Source organism: Agelaius phoeniceus, chromosome 17, assembly GCF_051311805.1.
Source record: "Agelaius phoeniceus isolate bAgePho1 chromosome 17, bAgePho1.hap1, whole genome shotgun sequence".
In the NCBI taxonomy this organism is placed as follows: Eukaryota; Metazoa; Chordata; class Aves; order Passeriformes; family Icteridae; genus Agelaius; species Agelaius phoeniceus.
In genome coordinates, this window is record NC_135281.1 from 670,588 (window position 1) to 686,956 (window position 16,369).

General features: G+C 48.7%; 1 protein-coding gene across 1 annotated transcript in view; it reads left to right on the plus strand.

The window, feature by feature from the left end:
• Positions 1 to 15,227, plus strand: part of LOC129127605 (rho GTPase-activating protein 39-like) — a 56,947-nt gene extending 41,720 nt beyond the window's left edge. The window contains exons 5-10 of the mRNA XM_054644366.2: positions 467 to 556; positions 7,356 to 7,429; positions 8,819 to 9,018; positions 9,922 to 10,013; positions 10,520 to 10,689; positions 11,086 to 15,227. Of these exons, the coding sequence (XP_054500341.1) occupies positions 467 to 556; positions 7,356 to 7,429; positions 8,819 to 9,018; positions 9,922 to 10,013; positions 10,520 to 10,689; positions 11,086 to 11,280 (821 nt within the window). The 3' untranslated portion in view covers positions 11,281 to 15,227. The remainder of the gene's footprint in view (positions 1 to 466; positions 557 to 7,355; positions 7,430 to 8,818; positions 9,019 to 9,921; positions 10,014 to 10,519; positions 10,690 to 11,085) is intronic.
• Positions 15,228 to 16,369: the final 1,142 nt, after the last annotated feature.

Sequence of the window (16,369 nt, forward strand, 5' to 3'; positions counted from 1 at the left end):
TGCTACGCTGGCAATATTTGCCTTCTTTTTTTATGATTTTAGCCTTAATGTGGGATTTCTTCACTGAACTGCCTGTTGTGCAGCACTAAGTTTGAGTTTTATAAAGATTTTCAGCCATTGTCATGTCTGTCCAAAAACATTCCCTCCAGCTGTGCTTTGCCTAGAATGCAGGCAACAAGGAAGAGTACTCTGAGATATTGTGAATATGGTTCTTTTGCTGGTATTTAGGCAGCAAGTTTATTTAGGTATGAACTTTTCAACTGTTTGGCCATTTGGAGAAGCTGAATGATGTTCTGAGCCCCTCATTCAGGTTCATTGGGAGCTGGCTGTGGTGCAGGAGACCTTTCCTTTGACAGAGCTTCTTATTGCTGGAGTCAGGCTGGCTGCCATATCTCAGGGCAGTTCTGTATTTTGGTATTTTAGTATATACCACATTATTAATCAAGACCCTCTTCTGAATTTTCAGTTGCCCAGCACATCAAGGAGCTTGTGGATCTGAAAAACAAGAAGATCACAAAATCCAGGAAAAAGAGAAAACAAAACACAGAGGATGAAGGTAGGGAGAGGCACAGGAAGCTGAGAGAGGGGTCTGCACTGACTTTAGGCAGGTAGCAATGCTGAGCTCTGCTGAAAATCAAACCATTTCTTTAAATACAGAGACTTGGGTTTGGGAAAATTTATCTGGTGGCAGGCTGGTGTTCAAGATTAGACCAGAGCATGGATCAGCAGTGCCAGTGGCAGCTGGGCTGCATTTGGGACAAGTGGGGGCCCTTTCTGTCACAATTGTGCAAGTTGTGTGAGGGATTTTAAGTTGGATACAGATCTGGGGCTGTAATTCCTCTGATCTGTGCATGCCGCATTTCCTGGAGCATATTCTGGTGCTAGAAGCCAGAAGCCATATGAGAAAATGTGTTGAAAAGAACCTGTCTCAGTTGTTTTAATGGATTTTGTAAATCACTGCCTAACCCCAGGCTCTTTCTGGAGGGTGCTGGTACTTGGTGAAGGACACTGCCTTTTTCTCGCCAGAACTGGCTTCCCTTGCCCACACTTTCTGAGCTCTGCAGCCCAGGGCTTGCCCTGGCATCTGTGCGGAATGAACAAGAGCTCCTGCATTCCTCCAGACTTAGTTTAATTGCTGGCTGCAGGATAACACTTTATCTGGCTAAAGCCTTACTAGGCAAAGTCCATTCAATATTTTTTATATCGCTTTCAGGAAACTTCAGTCAGCCCTGTGAATTCCTCTCAGGTAGCAGTTTATATCAAGTGGGTTCAGTGTTTTTAATCTGTGAGAGCTGGAGTCCAGCTTCCTGCATTCCTGAGCACTCCCAGCAGATAGCTGCTGCCTATGATGGCTTCCCTGTGTCACTGTTGTGTCACCCTGTTTCATGAGGCAGCTGCAAGTCAAGGGGTAAGGGTGAGGACAGCCCTGGGTTGAAGCTCCTGCACTAACAGTGTTCATTGTTTCTCTGTCTCTGGTGGGATTCGGAGCAGAGACCTGCAATTGCATGGAAGGATTATATTTCTGGTAGGAATATGTGTTTTTTCTTTCCTGTTCAGGCCCAGGAGAGTTCAGGCCATTCTGAGCCTTTGAAAATTCATTTTGCATGTGCTCCGAGGGATTAAGACATCTTTTTGAGACAACTCCTTGGAGATTGTTCTGTTCAGCAGGACGTGATGCCTGTGGGCTGAACGGGCTGTTCTGTGCAATTATGTGTCTAAATTCTGTGTGCTGGAGATGTGCTTAGGAAAACAGATGTAGTTTTTACCTAAAAACAAACGTTAAATTTAAAACAAAATACAAACAAAAACCAACAGTTAGACTCTTTGTAGGCCCCTTCCAACTCAGGATTTTCTATGTTGCCTCTGATATGTATTTTTAGATAGATATATATATATATATATATATATATATATATAAAAAATGTTATGAAAAAGGCATGCTAGGATAACTTTATAGAGTTTCCAGAAGGAAGCACTTGAAAGTCAGCTGTGCCTGTGAGCCTGTGTGGCCTCAGCTGGGGCTCTGGTGACAGGTCACACACAGTTACCTTTCATAGAATCATGGAATCATTAAGGTTGGAAAAATCCTCTAAAGTAATTGAGTCCAACTGTTCCCACAGCACCCTCAAGGCCACGACCAAATCATGTCCCGAGGTGCCGCATCCATATAATTTCTTAATACTTCCAGGGATGGAGGTTCCACCCCTGCCCTGAGCAGCCTGTGTTCCAGTGCCTAATTACCCTTGCAATGAAGAAATTTTCTCTTATATCCAATCTAAATGTGCCCTGGCGCAGCTTGAGGCTGTTTACTCTTGTCTGTCTTTCTGGCCCTAGAGGCTGCTCTGGCAGGGACCAGGCTATGAGTTGTTCTGCAGGGGTTTAACAGAGGAGGCAGCAGGGCTGGCAGCTCGCTCAAAACAGCTTTTTTGCAGTGACTGAAACTATGAGGACTTTTCCTCGAGACTGACTTTAGAATTGCACCTGAAGTAAGGGGAAATCTTGCAGGAACATGCCATGTTCTCTCTGCTACTGGCTGGAAAGGTCAGGTTTTTCCCTGGAGCACCTACTTCTGGCTAACCAGCCCTGCTTTCCAGATGTGTGAGGGTTGGGTAGGATGCATCTGAAGCTGCAAGGCTGTTGCGAGAAGTTTCTTAGTGGCTCTGAAATACTAAGATGCTTATGGATGCTGTAACATCAGTTTAGCAGAGAAATCCATAAGGAAATCAAAGGCACTGACTTCAGTCAGAACTGAGTAGAAGATAAGTAGGCATCTGTATGTAAGTCTTTCAGTGAAAAGTTGAGTTGAAGCAGTGATTCCCCACACATGTGCACATACTGTTTTCAGTCCAGAAGCTCATTGGTGAGTAACATTTACCACCTGACATATACCCAAAGAAAGAATTCTGAAGTTTTCCACACTTAACCTCTGCAGTATTCATCTTCTAGCTTAATTCTCTGTGAATAAATGAAATACAAATGTGGTTCAAGGTCTTTTCATGCATGAATAACCTGTGGCAGGCAGAAGAATAATGGGTAGGAATAAATGCTGTGTTTTCAGAAGGAGGATTGTCTGCTGATCCCACAGAAATGTGAGCTGGTCTTTGGATTTGTACAAGGAGACAAATCATGAGCTGACAGCTCAGTGTTGACAGAAAATTGTTAACAGTCATAAAAATGAAGGGTGCAGAGGGATCTGGTGAGAGTGACAAACTGAGTGATCAAGCAGCAGAGAATGTTGTGTCACCAAAAGCAATGTTTTTACATGGGGGAGAGGTCCCTAACTGCAAGTGCAGGGGGAGGTCCCAGTTGAGCCTTTTTGAGGAGGGAAAGACATTTTCCAGCTTGTATATGAATTCCTATAAACACATACACATTGCTAGGAAGTGGTCAGAAACCAAAAGAGGGATCAGGAGCTTGCAGGGAAGGGACAGAGAGCAAAGCAGCACTTGGCTGTAGTCGTGCTGTGCCCACTCTGTATGTCCTACCCAGGGGTCCCTCCAAGGCTGATGAGTGAGGCAGGGAAGGTGACATGTGAGCTGGATGTGGAGGTGGGAAGAGGGGAGATGGTCTATGGGATCAAAGAAACTTAAGATTACCTGGGGAAAGCAAGAGTGAAATTTCTCACTGTGTGCCATAGCAGAGCTGAAAGCTGCCTGGTTTTGGTGTTGGGCAGCAGGCTCAGTAATGGTCTGTCCTGAAGCACAGAATGAAATCCCAAAGGGCTAGTACATTGTTCAGATTGCCATGACCTTCCCAAAGAAGCATCTTGAAGACACCTCGGGGGCACAGGCACATCGGCGCTCATGCCAGGTGATTTCAGTTCTGCCATGATCCAGGCAACACAGAAGGAAAGACAGGGTCTTTGTGTGGGGTTCCAAGGAGGGCCTTTATTGAGCTTCTTCCTCAAAGGGATCCAGGGATGAGCAGCCACTCTGGCAGGGAAAGCAGGGTTTTATGTAGGGATCGTGAGGGGCAGAGCAGAACACCAGGGCCAATGGGATGAGGGCACAGGGGTAGAGGGAGTGGGAAGGGCCAATGGGATGCATTGAGTCTGCGCATCACAGCAAGGCATGCTGAGAAAAGCTTTTTTCCTTACCCTAACAAGGGTGGTTATGGCTTGAGGGGTTTTCTGTCCAGGGGAGTTATTGTGGGTTCTTTCCCTGTTGGCCCACCAGCCTCCACAGTTCAGAGCATAAAGAGGCTTAGAAAGAAATGGGACAAATGCAAAGAAGGGAGGTCTGTCTCTTGATGGTTAATGGTCCAGGTACAACACTGTCTGAGGGTATTGCCCGCCTGCTATTAGCTAGGAGTTTTTTGAAGGGGGATACTAATCTTTAAGACATCCTGTATCTGTGTCTTATCTTGGTGACAGGTGCAGGCTGCTGGCTTGTCTGGCTGATGAACATGGCATTTCCCATATAGGGAATGGTGATTGAGAAGCATTGTTGGGGTGTAGAAGGAAACACTGTAAAATGGATCCTGGGCAGATCTAAGCCAGGAGAGCAGCACTGCTGGTGCCAAGCCCAGTTTACCTGCTCAGGAGCACCTACCCTTATGCTATAGAGTGCAGTGAGATGGGATCCTGGTCTGAGAACCTGCTCTGGCTGTGCCAGGCTGAGATCCAAAAGTCTGTGGTAAATCGGAGGAATATCTAGACAACAGCTTTCTGTAGTGCTAAAATACATATTCTATGGCCAGGTCCTAAATCCACACTGTTTGGTGAATTTTTAGGACTTTTTGTTTTTTGCAGGAAAGCATTTAAGTCAGTTCCAGAAGGTATGTTCCTGCATGTGTCTAGTCTGGATTTTAACTTTTTCTAAAAGGAGATGTTCTTTAAGATGCTGTCCACATATGTTTCTAGGCTGGAATATGGAGAAATATTTTCCTTTGAAAACTATTTTTCAATGTGTGGGCTGTTAGTAGTCATCCGTTCCATAGGGAATAACAGATCATCTTGGATTTCTCAGATTCATTATGTGCTCACAGAGTTGCCTTCAGGATTAGCCCTTTCCAGGTAGTGCAGATGAAGCTGCCCAGCCCTGCAGCAAGAGGCTGGAGGGAGTACCTGGCCCACATGTCTGGAAATGTCAGCGTGCGTGATGAGCTCAGTGCCAGTAGTCAGTCTCTAGCTGAGCGTTTTGAAAGCAGCAGATGGTTGGGACAGGTTGCTGGTTTGTAAAAGCTGAGGCTAAAGCTAAATTCTACTCCTCTCCCTCATGTTCCTTCCTGCAGCTCAGCATGGGCCTCCTGGCCTCTCCATGTCTCTCTCCATTGTTGCCCATCCCACTCTGCACATGCCTTGGAGCCAGGAACACTTATGTTGGAGCAGATGGCTTCTACTCTGGAGTGGGGCATGGAAGCCATTGGTTTGTGCCCTCTGGGATGAGTGCTGCTCACCCTGTTCCTCAGGGCTTTTACCTCTTTTTTGGCCATTCAGGTCTACGGACAGTAACTCCTCCATCCTCTTGTGCACGTAGCAAGTTTATTTTTCAGTTACTTAAATTTGGTCAGCTTCACATGTGACCCCAACAGGCCCCGTTGGGTCAGAGGCTGTACATGGTTGTCATGGGAGCAGGAGGCCTTGCTTCAGAAAGTGCTGGATGTAGGTTTTAGGCTTTTTCTGAGACTGGGGAGCTTCCTAGGAAAATACAAAATAGGCTTCAAGCAGATGTGTCTGATTGCTGCCCATGCATCAGCCATGCAGAATCTGCAGGCCACCAGTTTCTTTTGCAAACGTTGTTAAGCTTTTAGGGTGATTATGTTTCATGGTCTAAATACAGTGTGAAAAAATAATTCTTATTATTAGTTGTGAATGTGCTGTCTCCTGCAAAATTGCTGGGATGCAGAGACGCAGTCCAGCTTCTTCCCCTTCCCCTCTAAGAAGGTGACACCTCTCTTCAGGGTGTGTCTCACACTGGACAGCAGAAGCTGTAACCTGGGATAATGAAGCATCACAGGGCATCTCATTTGGTTTGTTTCCTTTTAATCCTTAGATATTCCCAGTGTAAGTCATGCCTAGCAGGATTTTTGCTTACAGTGAATATTTTGCATTAGATATTCCCTAGAGAGAAATTCCCAAAACTGGCTTTCCTTCCCATTGCCTGTGGGAGATGGGAATGCTGTTGTACCTGCTCTGGTGTGGCTCCAGCTGTGAGGCAGATTGATGGAGGCAGGAGGTGCTTGTTTCATCGAGAGGAGCCAAGGACTGTGGTTTCTCTGCTGGCTGAGAGGATAACACATCTCCCACCTCTGCTTGGGAAGAGTTTGTCCTCCCTCTGCATTAAGAGGATTTGAAGACGTCCAAGCTCCCAGCCAGCATAACTAAGCCATAAGGTGTGTGAAAGGCTGATGTGAAATGCACAGCATCTGACTAGAATGTAGACTTTCACCACCACAAGTATTTGAACTGTGCTGCAAGCTTTGGGCCTGGCAGGGAATCAAATAGGGCAGATCTATTCACTGCTTTCAGCTAACAGTTTTGGGTTTTACTTGAACAAGAACAAAAGGCCAATGGTTTTGGAAAAACTCTCTCAGCAATCAGTGCTCTGTCATTGCAAACATTTCTCTTGGTGTCACGGGAGGATTATCTCTGTGAATGGTGGCTTGCACTTGCCTTCAGAGTACACTGAACCAAGCACAAACAGAGCAGGTGCTCTTGTGGAGGGCAGCAGCTTTTGAGGTACAGTTCCCAGGCTTTGGTGTGTCCCATTTTCCTTGTCTCACAGAGCATGCCTGAGCTGCCTGATACAGGCTTGTGTTGGAGAATGTTGCAGGCAGGAATGTGAGGAAGCCTTCTGCAGATCTCTGGGAAGATAAGATCCCATCAGCTCCCCACGCCTCTTCTTGTGTCCTGAGGTCACTCTTGGTGCTGCCACTCTGTCCCCACACACCTTTCTCTGCTGCTTCTCTCTCACTAGCAAAGGAACCGAAGTTCTCAAATAATAAACAACCTTGGCTGTGCCCAGCAGGCCAGGGCCCAGGCATGTGTGTGTGCCCAGGCTGTGAATGCTGAATGGGTGCCACGCATGGAGTCAGGGTAGGGCAGGTGCACTCCGGGTGCAAGAGGCGGAGATCTGCAGGAGCAGGGATGGGAGGTGCAGAGCTATGCGCCTTCACTCAGGAGATTAATCTTTCTAAGCCCAAGCCCCGGCATGCACTGACACTGTTTGCCGTGGGACTGGGAGACTTCAGGGTGCTCAATGCAAGTTTTGGCAGTCCTGCCCTGCTGCAGTGGGCTGTGCCTTGAGGGGACTGCTTGTTCCAGAATGAGCTGCTGTGCTGAAGCTCTCTGAAGGGCTTCAGTGTGGGGGTATATGGTGCTGTGGGATGACCACTCATTTCCTCTTTCCCACCAGGTCTACCCATTAGCACCTATGCCAAGTACTGCTACCGGAAACTCCATAAAGTAGCCGTCACTGGAGGCAAAAAGGTGAGCAGTTGCCCTGGCTGCAGGGCTTGGGGGCTGCCAGGGGGACTCTGGTGGTCACCACTGATTCAATGATGGGAAATGGAGATAGAGTGAGCAGGGGAGGCTTGCTCAGAGTACATTTCCCCATGAATGTGTGGGAGAGGGCTGCTGTCTAGTTCCTGCCATCCTTCTGGCAGACAGCAGTGCCTGCTGTGCAGGCATCTGCATGGCTGCCTGCTTCCTGGCCTCAGGGACAAAGACAACCCCAACACTTAACTGTTTCCAGGGTAAAAGGAGCTGTCTGTGCATGGGATACTCATAATTTTGTTTCTTCAGGTGAGGGAAGAGTCTCCCTTTGCACTTAGAGCTTGGGTCTTGCAGCTGTTTTACTGCAGAGTTGCTCATTCCCAGTTCAAACAGTCATACAGCAGAGATGGGTGGTGCAGAGGGGAGTCTGTGCTCTGCGTTATCTGTAATCTTCCTTTCTTCCCTCTGCACTGTTCTGCCTGTGGCCATGAAAAGTGGTAGATGGCCTGTCAGTTCTAGGTCACTGAGCCAGATCTGGTCATCAGGGGTTTTTATTTTGGAAATTCCTTTGGGGACTCCCTGCCATCTGAACTTTGTGTAGTGAGCAAATTAGCTGAAATACCTTGAGAGGGGTGAAGGCTCCTGGCATCCTGCAGGACAGTAAGCCTCCAAACACACATTGCACACAACTGCAGCCCTGACCACTAACCCTCAGAGGGCTCAGTGGGAGCTTCTCCCTGTCGTGTTCCCCACTTGGCTGCAGGATCACTGCTGAAGGCCACTTTGCTGGGCAGCCTGTTCCCCCTGCGACAGCTCTGTGCTTTTCCAAACTGCTGCCAGAGGACATTCAAAACCCCTTTTAAGTGTTGGTATTTGTCAGAAGCAACAGGTACCAATGCCTACTTCTCAGGTTTTAGTACCTCTGAGAGCAAAGCTTTCCCTGGAGTTGGAAATACTTGGAATTCCTATCTCTAAAGGACTGTTTTACACCTGTCAGTGGCTTAAGCACTCGCCTGATGCTGGGTTGGGGTATAGGTGCCCTCGGCTGACCTTACACAGCTGGGGCTGGGCTGGGCTCCACTCCATACTGCCTCCTGCAGCAGGTGGAGCTGCAGCCGGAGCAGTCCCCTTTCTGTGCAAAACACAGCAACAGAATCTCTGCAAAACTAGCCCAAATTCTCCAAAGTGGTCTCCTCTGCTCCTCCTGGGCCTGATGAATAGACCCACCCCTGATTTTAGGCAGCAGAACAAGAACCATGCTGCCAGGAGGCTGACAAGGTGCCCACATGGAGGGTCAGTCTTCTCTGTCCTGGCCGCTCACCATCCCCGTCCCTGGGTCACTCTTTTGTGTCATGGCTGCACAAAGCTTTTCTCTGTCCTCAGGGCCTCCGTAAACCAACAGTGGAAGAGATAATGCATGCCAGGAATGCCATTCTCACGCCATCGCTCTTCGGCAGCTCCCTGGAGGAAATCATGCTGCGGCAGCAGGACATGTATCCAGGGAACAAGCTCCCCTGGGTGCAGACACAGCTGTCACAGCAGGTCCTGGCCCTGGGAGGGGAACAGACTGAGGGGATTTTCAGGTGAGCTTTTGCGGTACTGTGCTACTTTTGAGCAAACCACATGTCAGCATTGAGTCAAGATTGACCTCCACATGCTTCCTCTTCCCTAAGAGTAGCACTTCACTGTGGACTGGACAAAACCTGACTTTCCTCAGGTTCAAGAATCACCTCTTGTAGTGTCATTAGCTAGTTTGCATGTGTTAGCACAGGGGGGACTGGTGTAGGTGTGACTTATGTGGACAACTCATCCCCAGGCAGGGCGATGAGCTTTCATCAGATTTGGCAATGGTGGTTAGCTGGTGTAGGGGAGGGAGGAGCTCCAGCATCCTGGCAGAGACCTTCATCTAATGCAGCACATCAGCCTCAGTGCTGCACAAGACACGAGGAGTCAAGACACAGAATCTGTGTGGTGAGCATGGGGGACTCTGCTTTGGGTTTGGGTTTTCTTTGTTGTTTTCTTTGTGTGTGGTTTTGTTTTGCATTTAAGATTTGAATTAGTTTTTCAGTCCCTAAACTTAAGATAGTTGTTAAAAGGCTCAACTTTACCTTGTATGGGTAAATTTTTTGATAGATAGATAACAGATAGATAGATGTGTGTATATATATAACTATATTTAGCCAGAGATGCTGCTCATCTTTGGTCTGAACACGCTGCAAAGAAGCCTGGTTACAGAAAATATTCACTCCTGAGAACAGCGATAGTTGATATCTGAGCTAGTTGGAGCCCCCACTTCAAGATGGTGTATAAAAATCAGCACTCCCTTCTCTCTGAGGAACTGCTGCTGTAGCTGCCACTGGTGCCTGAGGCCTTCTCCCTGCTCCCTTCTCCCTGAGGCCCCAGAAGCAGCTTCGGAGACATGCTTTGCTGCCTCACCAAGCACATTGCCTGGCTCACTCAAAAGGACCTTTTCTGTGTCTCTGCAGGATACCAGGTGACATAGATGAAGTCAATGCATTGAAATTGCAGGTGGATCAGTGGAGAATCCCAAACAGTCTCAGTGACCCCAACATACCAGGTATAGGACTGTTGCAGGTGTGTTGCTGCAGCCTCAGCCACGGTGCAGTGTGGAGGGGCAGGTGCAAGAGCAGCTCAGTGTGTGTGCTGCTGCTTGGGAATGTGTACACAAGCTGTCTGCACTGACCGGGATTTTGTTCTGTGTCTTTTCACTGCCTTTCCAAACACTGCCCATAGAGGAAACACTGGGTGTGGGGAGAAATCTCTGTCTCTGATGTAGTAAGGCTGTGCAAGCTGGGCAGAGTGGTGGAAGTCTTTCAGGTCTCCTTGTCCTCTTCTTTAGGCAGCCCCAGAGCTGCTTCCTAGAGGAGCAGGTAGGTAGCAGCCAGTATTTGCCACTAACTGGTCTGCTTGAGTCCCTGAGCATTTCAGAGCCAAGACTGAATTAAGGTGAAGCAGCACAAGCACAGAAATCCCTTCTCTGCCATCTCTCTCACTGCCAAGTTTGCCCCTGAAGGGGGTGGGGAAGTGACCAGAGCTGTTCTCATGCACCTGCTTTCTGCCCAGCCTCTCTCCTCAAGCTGTGGTATCGGGAGCTGGAGGAGCCTGTGATCCCCCAGCAGTTCTACCAAGAGTGTATCAGCAACTATGAGAACCCCGATGCTGCCGTGGCTGTGGTGCAGCTTTTGCCGGAGCTCAACAGACTGGTGCTGTGTTACCTCATACACTTCCTGCAGGTAGGCAGCCCCCACAGCCCTGCACTGGGGCCAGGAGCATGTGAGGCACAGTTAGTGGGACAGCTGTGATGGGACCATCAGCACAATTTTAAGACCTCTTATCTGTACTTAAGGTGGGATTGATGGAGGGGTGTTTGCTGGCCTTGTTCCTTATGGGAGCAATAAACCCTGAACCTGATCTTGTAGAGCCTGGGGTTGGTTTCCTGTCTGCCAAGGCTGCTGCTCTGTTGGTTGTGTCAGAGCACAGTGTTCTTCCCTGTGGAGGTGTGACACTTGGGGCACTGTCCTTAAGGCAGGCTTTATGTCTGCTCTCCTTACACCTTTTCTTGGGCTATGTGTTTGGACTTCCTTGCCCTTTCCCACTGCTCCATCTGAATGTGTTCTTGCTATCTGCAGATCTTTGCTCAGCCATCAAATGTGGGCAGAACAAAGATGGATGTGAATAACCTGGCCATGGTGATGGCCCCCAACTGCCTGCGCTGCCAGTCCGACGACCCTCGCATTATCTTTGAGAACACACGCAAAGAAATGTCCTTTCTCCGCATGCTGATAGTACACTTGGACACGAGCTTCATCAAAGGGCTGGTTTGAGCCACTGGCCCCATGCTGCAAAACATTGCTCTGAGGAGTTGCTAGATTAAATCTTCTCCTCTCCACTTAGGTTTCTTCCATTGTCCTTACTGTTGTCATGCCCTGGGTTAGCCCTTCAGCATCTCCCAATGTATGATCACAAGGACTGGACATTTCTGGAAGGCTTGGTTCTGTCAGCACCAGGAAATCCTTGGGCATGCCAGGTCAGGTTTAGCAGTTCCTGGCCTTTCAGTGTACAATCCTCTTCCTGAGAGCCACAAGATTGGGTGCTCAGTGAAAGGGCTGTGACATGTGTGAGGAACTGCTACATGGGGCAGTGAGACTCTTCATTTCCCTTCTGGAGGCAGAGTTGGCTTGAGGTAGGAAAACATCACTCCTGTGCTGTGGCAAGATCTGATCCGAGGGAAGATGCTGCCTCATCAGGAATAATCCTACTACTATGGGGCCAGCCTTGTTCACCTCTGCAGACTGTTGGCTGGAGGTGTCAGAGTTGTTCTGACATCCCACAGTGCTGTTGATAGAGGACTGTGAAAGTGCAGAGGTTCAAGAACTGTAGAGCTGTGCAGCAGCATGTAAGACCAGTCCTGTGCTGAGTACCCCCCCACACCAAACAGGTGTGGGTGGGTACAACAGGAAGGCCACACACCTAACAACAAACAGGTAAACAACTACTTTGGCATCCTCTTAATGAGGGCCATATCTTCTGGAGCAGTGACCCCAGTGGCCCTGCAGCTCCTGTTTGCTACAGACAGCATGAGCTGACACCAGCTTTGCTGAGGAGCTCCTGAGCCTATGCTCAGAGCAGCCTTCACAGCTCCAGCTCCTCGCACCCCCCTTCCTAATACCACATCCTTCCCAGAACTACTCTGACAGGAACTAAATACCAATTTGATACACCCTTCAGGCTCAGCCCAGGTCTAAAGAAAGCCCACAACAGTCAGAAGTGCTCCTGTGCTGAGGTACACCCTTCCAGGCAGAGCAGCAGCAGTGCTGTGTGCTTGAGAAATGCTGGTACTGCCTGTAGTCAACTGTGGTATCCATGCTCTTCCTTTGAGGTGTTTTCCTTGCTGGAGGCAGGTCTGCTGCAAAAAAGTGTGTTTTGGGATTACTGTTGCAGTACAAAGTCTGCCAGTATCATGCAAGGTTGCATTTGTATTTCTGTATCCCCCTCCCTTTCCAGTGAGGACCTGGGATCATCCTCTCCAGACTGCAGTGGGGAGCTGAGCCCTGCCGACAGTGAGGTTTAGAGCTGATGCCTGAATCAATACCAGTGTGGGCGTGAGGTGCCATGTGCAGAGTCTTTCTAAGAGGGTTCCCAGAGCCTATGTTCAGATGAGTTTGAATGAACTCCAGAGCAGAAATTCAGTTTGTGCCCAGCTGAATAAAGGTTCCTCATACCAGATGATCCTGTGGTCCAGGAAATCTTGCTCCCATGTCAAGATAAGCTCTGTCAAGCATGCCCACGAAATGTGCCAGCATTTGTTTCACGTACACACCCATCTCCATGCTTTGATGCCTCTCACCTTGTTCTGTCCTTCTGTAGTGCTGAACAGCTTGTTCTTCACATGTGAAGCTACTCCCCCAGAAGTGTAGAGACAGGCAGAGGTTACCAGCTCTGACATGCTGTCCTGAGATTTGAATTGCTGAACAAGCTCAGGGCTGTCCTGTTGCCTGCCAAGGGCTGAAGCACCCACGTGGGACCTGCCCTCCTCTTCGGGCTGCAGGTGCCTGTGTCAGGCTTTGCCTGCAGCCACTGCAGTGGTGATCCATGTTACTTCTTGCACTCTGCCAGTGGCAGTCAATCAAACCATAGGCATTTGCTGCTAATAAAAGTGAATGATTCTGGCAAGGGTTGTAAAACATGCTCATAAGAGACACTGGATATTATTGTCTTTGCCAACAGATTTGTAAATACCAATCAGTAAAGTAGCTTTTCCTCTGTTCTAATAGTAATAAATACAATCTTCATGGCTGTATCTTTTATGAAGTGTCTTTTTTGTGAATTTCTGCAGCATGATTACATCTGCGTGGGGCTGCACATTTCAGCCTGAATGTCAGTGCTCTTGAGTAAGATTTGAGAATCAGCATGAAGTAAGCACTTGGCAACCATGCTTTGGGCTGGTTCTGTTGTTCTTAATTCTCAGGCAACTACCAAAGGACACTTAATGAATCTTGGAAGAGAATGGTTTGAAACAGGTACAAGACAATACTGCTTTACACATATCTTCTGGAGCCTTTCAGGGTCATAAAGGTATGGGAGAAGTTTATGGGCAGTTGGAGAGTAAGAGGGATATTCTGCTTGTGTCCCTTCTTCAGCAGCTGGGAGTGCTGCAGGTGGACTACAGGAGGTGGCCACACTGGCATCCTCTGCATGGCCTCCCGCGGGGTCTCTGCTGATGGAGATGTAATTAATTGGGCTGTTAGGCTGACCTGATGGGGACATTTTTATGTTCAGACTGGAGCATTCTCTCATCTTTCCTTGCTGGTAGTCCAAGAAACCACTGGGAGCAATCTGTTGGTGGTCGAGACTCGTGCTGGTTGCACAGTGTCGAGCTGCAGGGCAGTTGCCAGCTGTGCTACTTCAGCCACACAGGAATGAGCCCAGGCTCTGGATTGTGTTGCTGGTGCTTTGGGGGTGGTCACTGTCTTGTCAGACTAGGAAAAGCTGCTGCACTTCAGACAAAGCCAGTGAGGGCTGCTCTGTCACACCAGCAGTTTAGGTCACATATGCTGGCCATACCACTGAGTTTTCCCACCAGTCTGGCTGGAAGAAGTGTTGTAGGTGGGCTGTAGGGCAATGGAGCGCAGAAGGAAGACCGTGAACATTGTAACCTCACACAGCCCTTTCCTAGGGGGATGTCTGCAGCCCAATTTCTGAGTGTTCCCAAAAGCTTTTCTGTGAAATGAGCTGATTTTTGCCAAATCAGAAAAGGCCACAAACTGAGTGCTTCAGCTCAGGCTCCAAGACTCAGGCTCACTCCTGCAGTCACCATGACCTGACACCTGGATCAGTTAAAGAAGCGATGGCCAGAGCAGCAGCTGGCCTTGGAACAAGCTTGTGGTTTGTTCTTGCCTTCTATGAGCAGTGCAGTTGGACCCAGTGCTAGAGGCCTGGGACACAGCTCCTTGAGAAGAGGCACCAGTGGCTTGTCCATTACCTGCTGCTGGTTATGAGAGACTGATGTGTTCCAATGGGGCCAGCACTCCTACAGTGCTGGGTGCTCTTGCTTGTGCTGTTGGACTTCTGGCTGGTTTGAGTCTCCTTTTCACAGACCCTTACAAGAACTTTTTGCTATGCCTGCAAACAGAAATGGTAAAAGCAATTCTGCTCATGGCAGCTGATAGACACCATGCCCTCATGTCTGTTGCCCATGTGCCACCTCAGCTCCTGAAAAGGCTGGGCAGATGTGGATCACAGGTGGATTTTGGACCTGTGTCCTAGATTGCAAGGCAATGTGTATTCTATTTGCCATCTGTTAGAGGTCTGACAGTTATCTTCTGTTAATTGGGCAGTTCTCTTCCACAAACCAATCCTCCCTCTGGGGAGACATCAGCTGTTAATGGGCTATTGAATGTCACTGCATGACTGATAAAAATTACAGCATCCCATTGTGAGATGCCCCGCCCAGATGGAGGAGCCAAGGATTCTTAACTGGATATAATCTGAGTTTTTGGGACACCAGATCAGCCTTTCCACTGGATTCTCAGAGGAACAGCTGCCTTTTCCACTGGATTTTCAGAGGAAAACTACACTCTTCTACAGGATCACTGCTCCAACAGAACCACATCTGCCACTCCAGGAAGACTGCAGCCATCATTCCAATTGGACTGCTACCAACACCCTGACCAACAGGGTGTCAGGTTGTATTCTGAATCAGTGGTTTTTCTTTTGTATTATTGCATGTTTTGTTTGTTTTTTCCCTTTTCCTAATAAATTGTATTTCTGACTTGGAGTCTCTCACTGGTTTTGCTTTCAAACCAGAACAACCTGTCTGTAGGTTCAGCTTGAGGTGGAGAAAGGGCTTAGCTTTGGCAGCTGCCTGATGTTTTACAGGACAGGGCAACCACAAGGCTACCCCTCTAGTAAAGAAGTTCCCCGCTGTCTTTCCTTCCATTGAAAATGTGAAGGGTCTCCCTGCCCTTGTCCACCAGAGATGCACAGAAGTTCTGCCACCTCCTCAAAGCTCCTGGGTAATGAGAGGCCAGTTTTTAGTATAATTCTCATGTAGGTTTTAAGTCCAATCCTTACATGGAACTTTGCACTAAATCAGCCCTGTGGGAAGATAGAGACCAGAGGAACGGGCAGGTCTGCTTCAGGAGCCCTGCAGCACTGGCAGGAGGCAGAGATGGGAGGCTCCCTGTCCTTATGCTGCCCCAGTGCTGATTTGATGTGGGTGCAGCACAGCACTGGCAGATTAAGCAGAACTGGCCCGTGGAGACAGTGCCAAGCTGGGGCTGTGTGGAGCAGGGCTCTGGCTCTGCCACACCCATGGACTGTCTGCAGGACACCCAAAAAAATGAGATGGGAAAAGTTGAATTAGTTGCTGAGGTTGCTGCTTTTAGAGGTCCTGTTGTCCTATACCATTTGTCAGCCATGGTGAGCAGTGGCAAGAGCTGGTTGTGAGTGCAGTGGGCTGGGGAAACCAGCTCAGGCATTCATCATCCCATGATGAGGGAACAGGAAGGAGCATGGGTGTTCTGAGTGAGGTGGACCACATAGGGACCTGACCAGAGTTGAGTGCTTACAGGTAGCCATGCAGGAAAGCTTTTGGGACGTATGGAGTCACTCATCAGTCTGACTATTCTTTGCAAAGCAGGGGACACCACCTGAAGACTCTGTCCAGGCCACAAGGATTTGAACCTGCGTCGCCTGCCCCAGCCTCTGCCTGGACCTTCCTCTGTCTCACCATGTAAACTATCCATTTTGTCTGAAGTGCTTAGTGTTTACAGGTACCATAAAGGGAGCTTGTGTCTGAGGACTGGAGGACTGTGGTCACCTCTGCTGTCAGGGCTGGATGCTGGCAGAGATCGAGGCCTGAAGTCATGAAGGTGTTAGGAAGGTCAAGGCTCTTAAAAGCTGCAGCTTCTC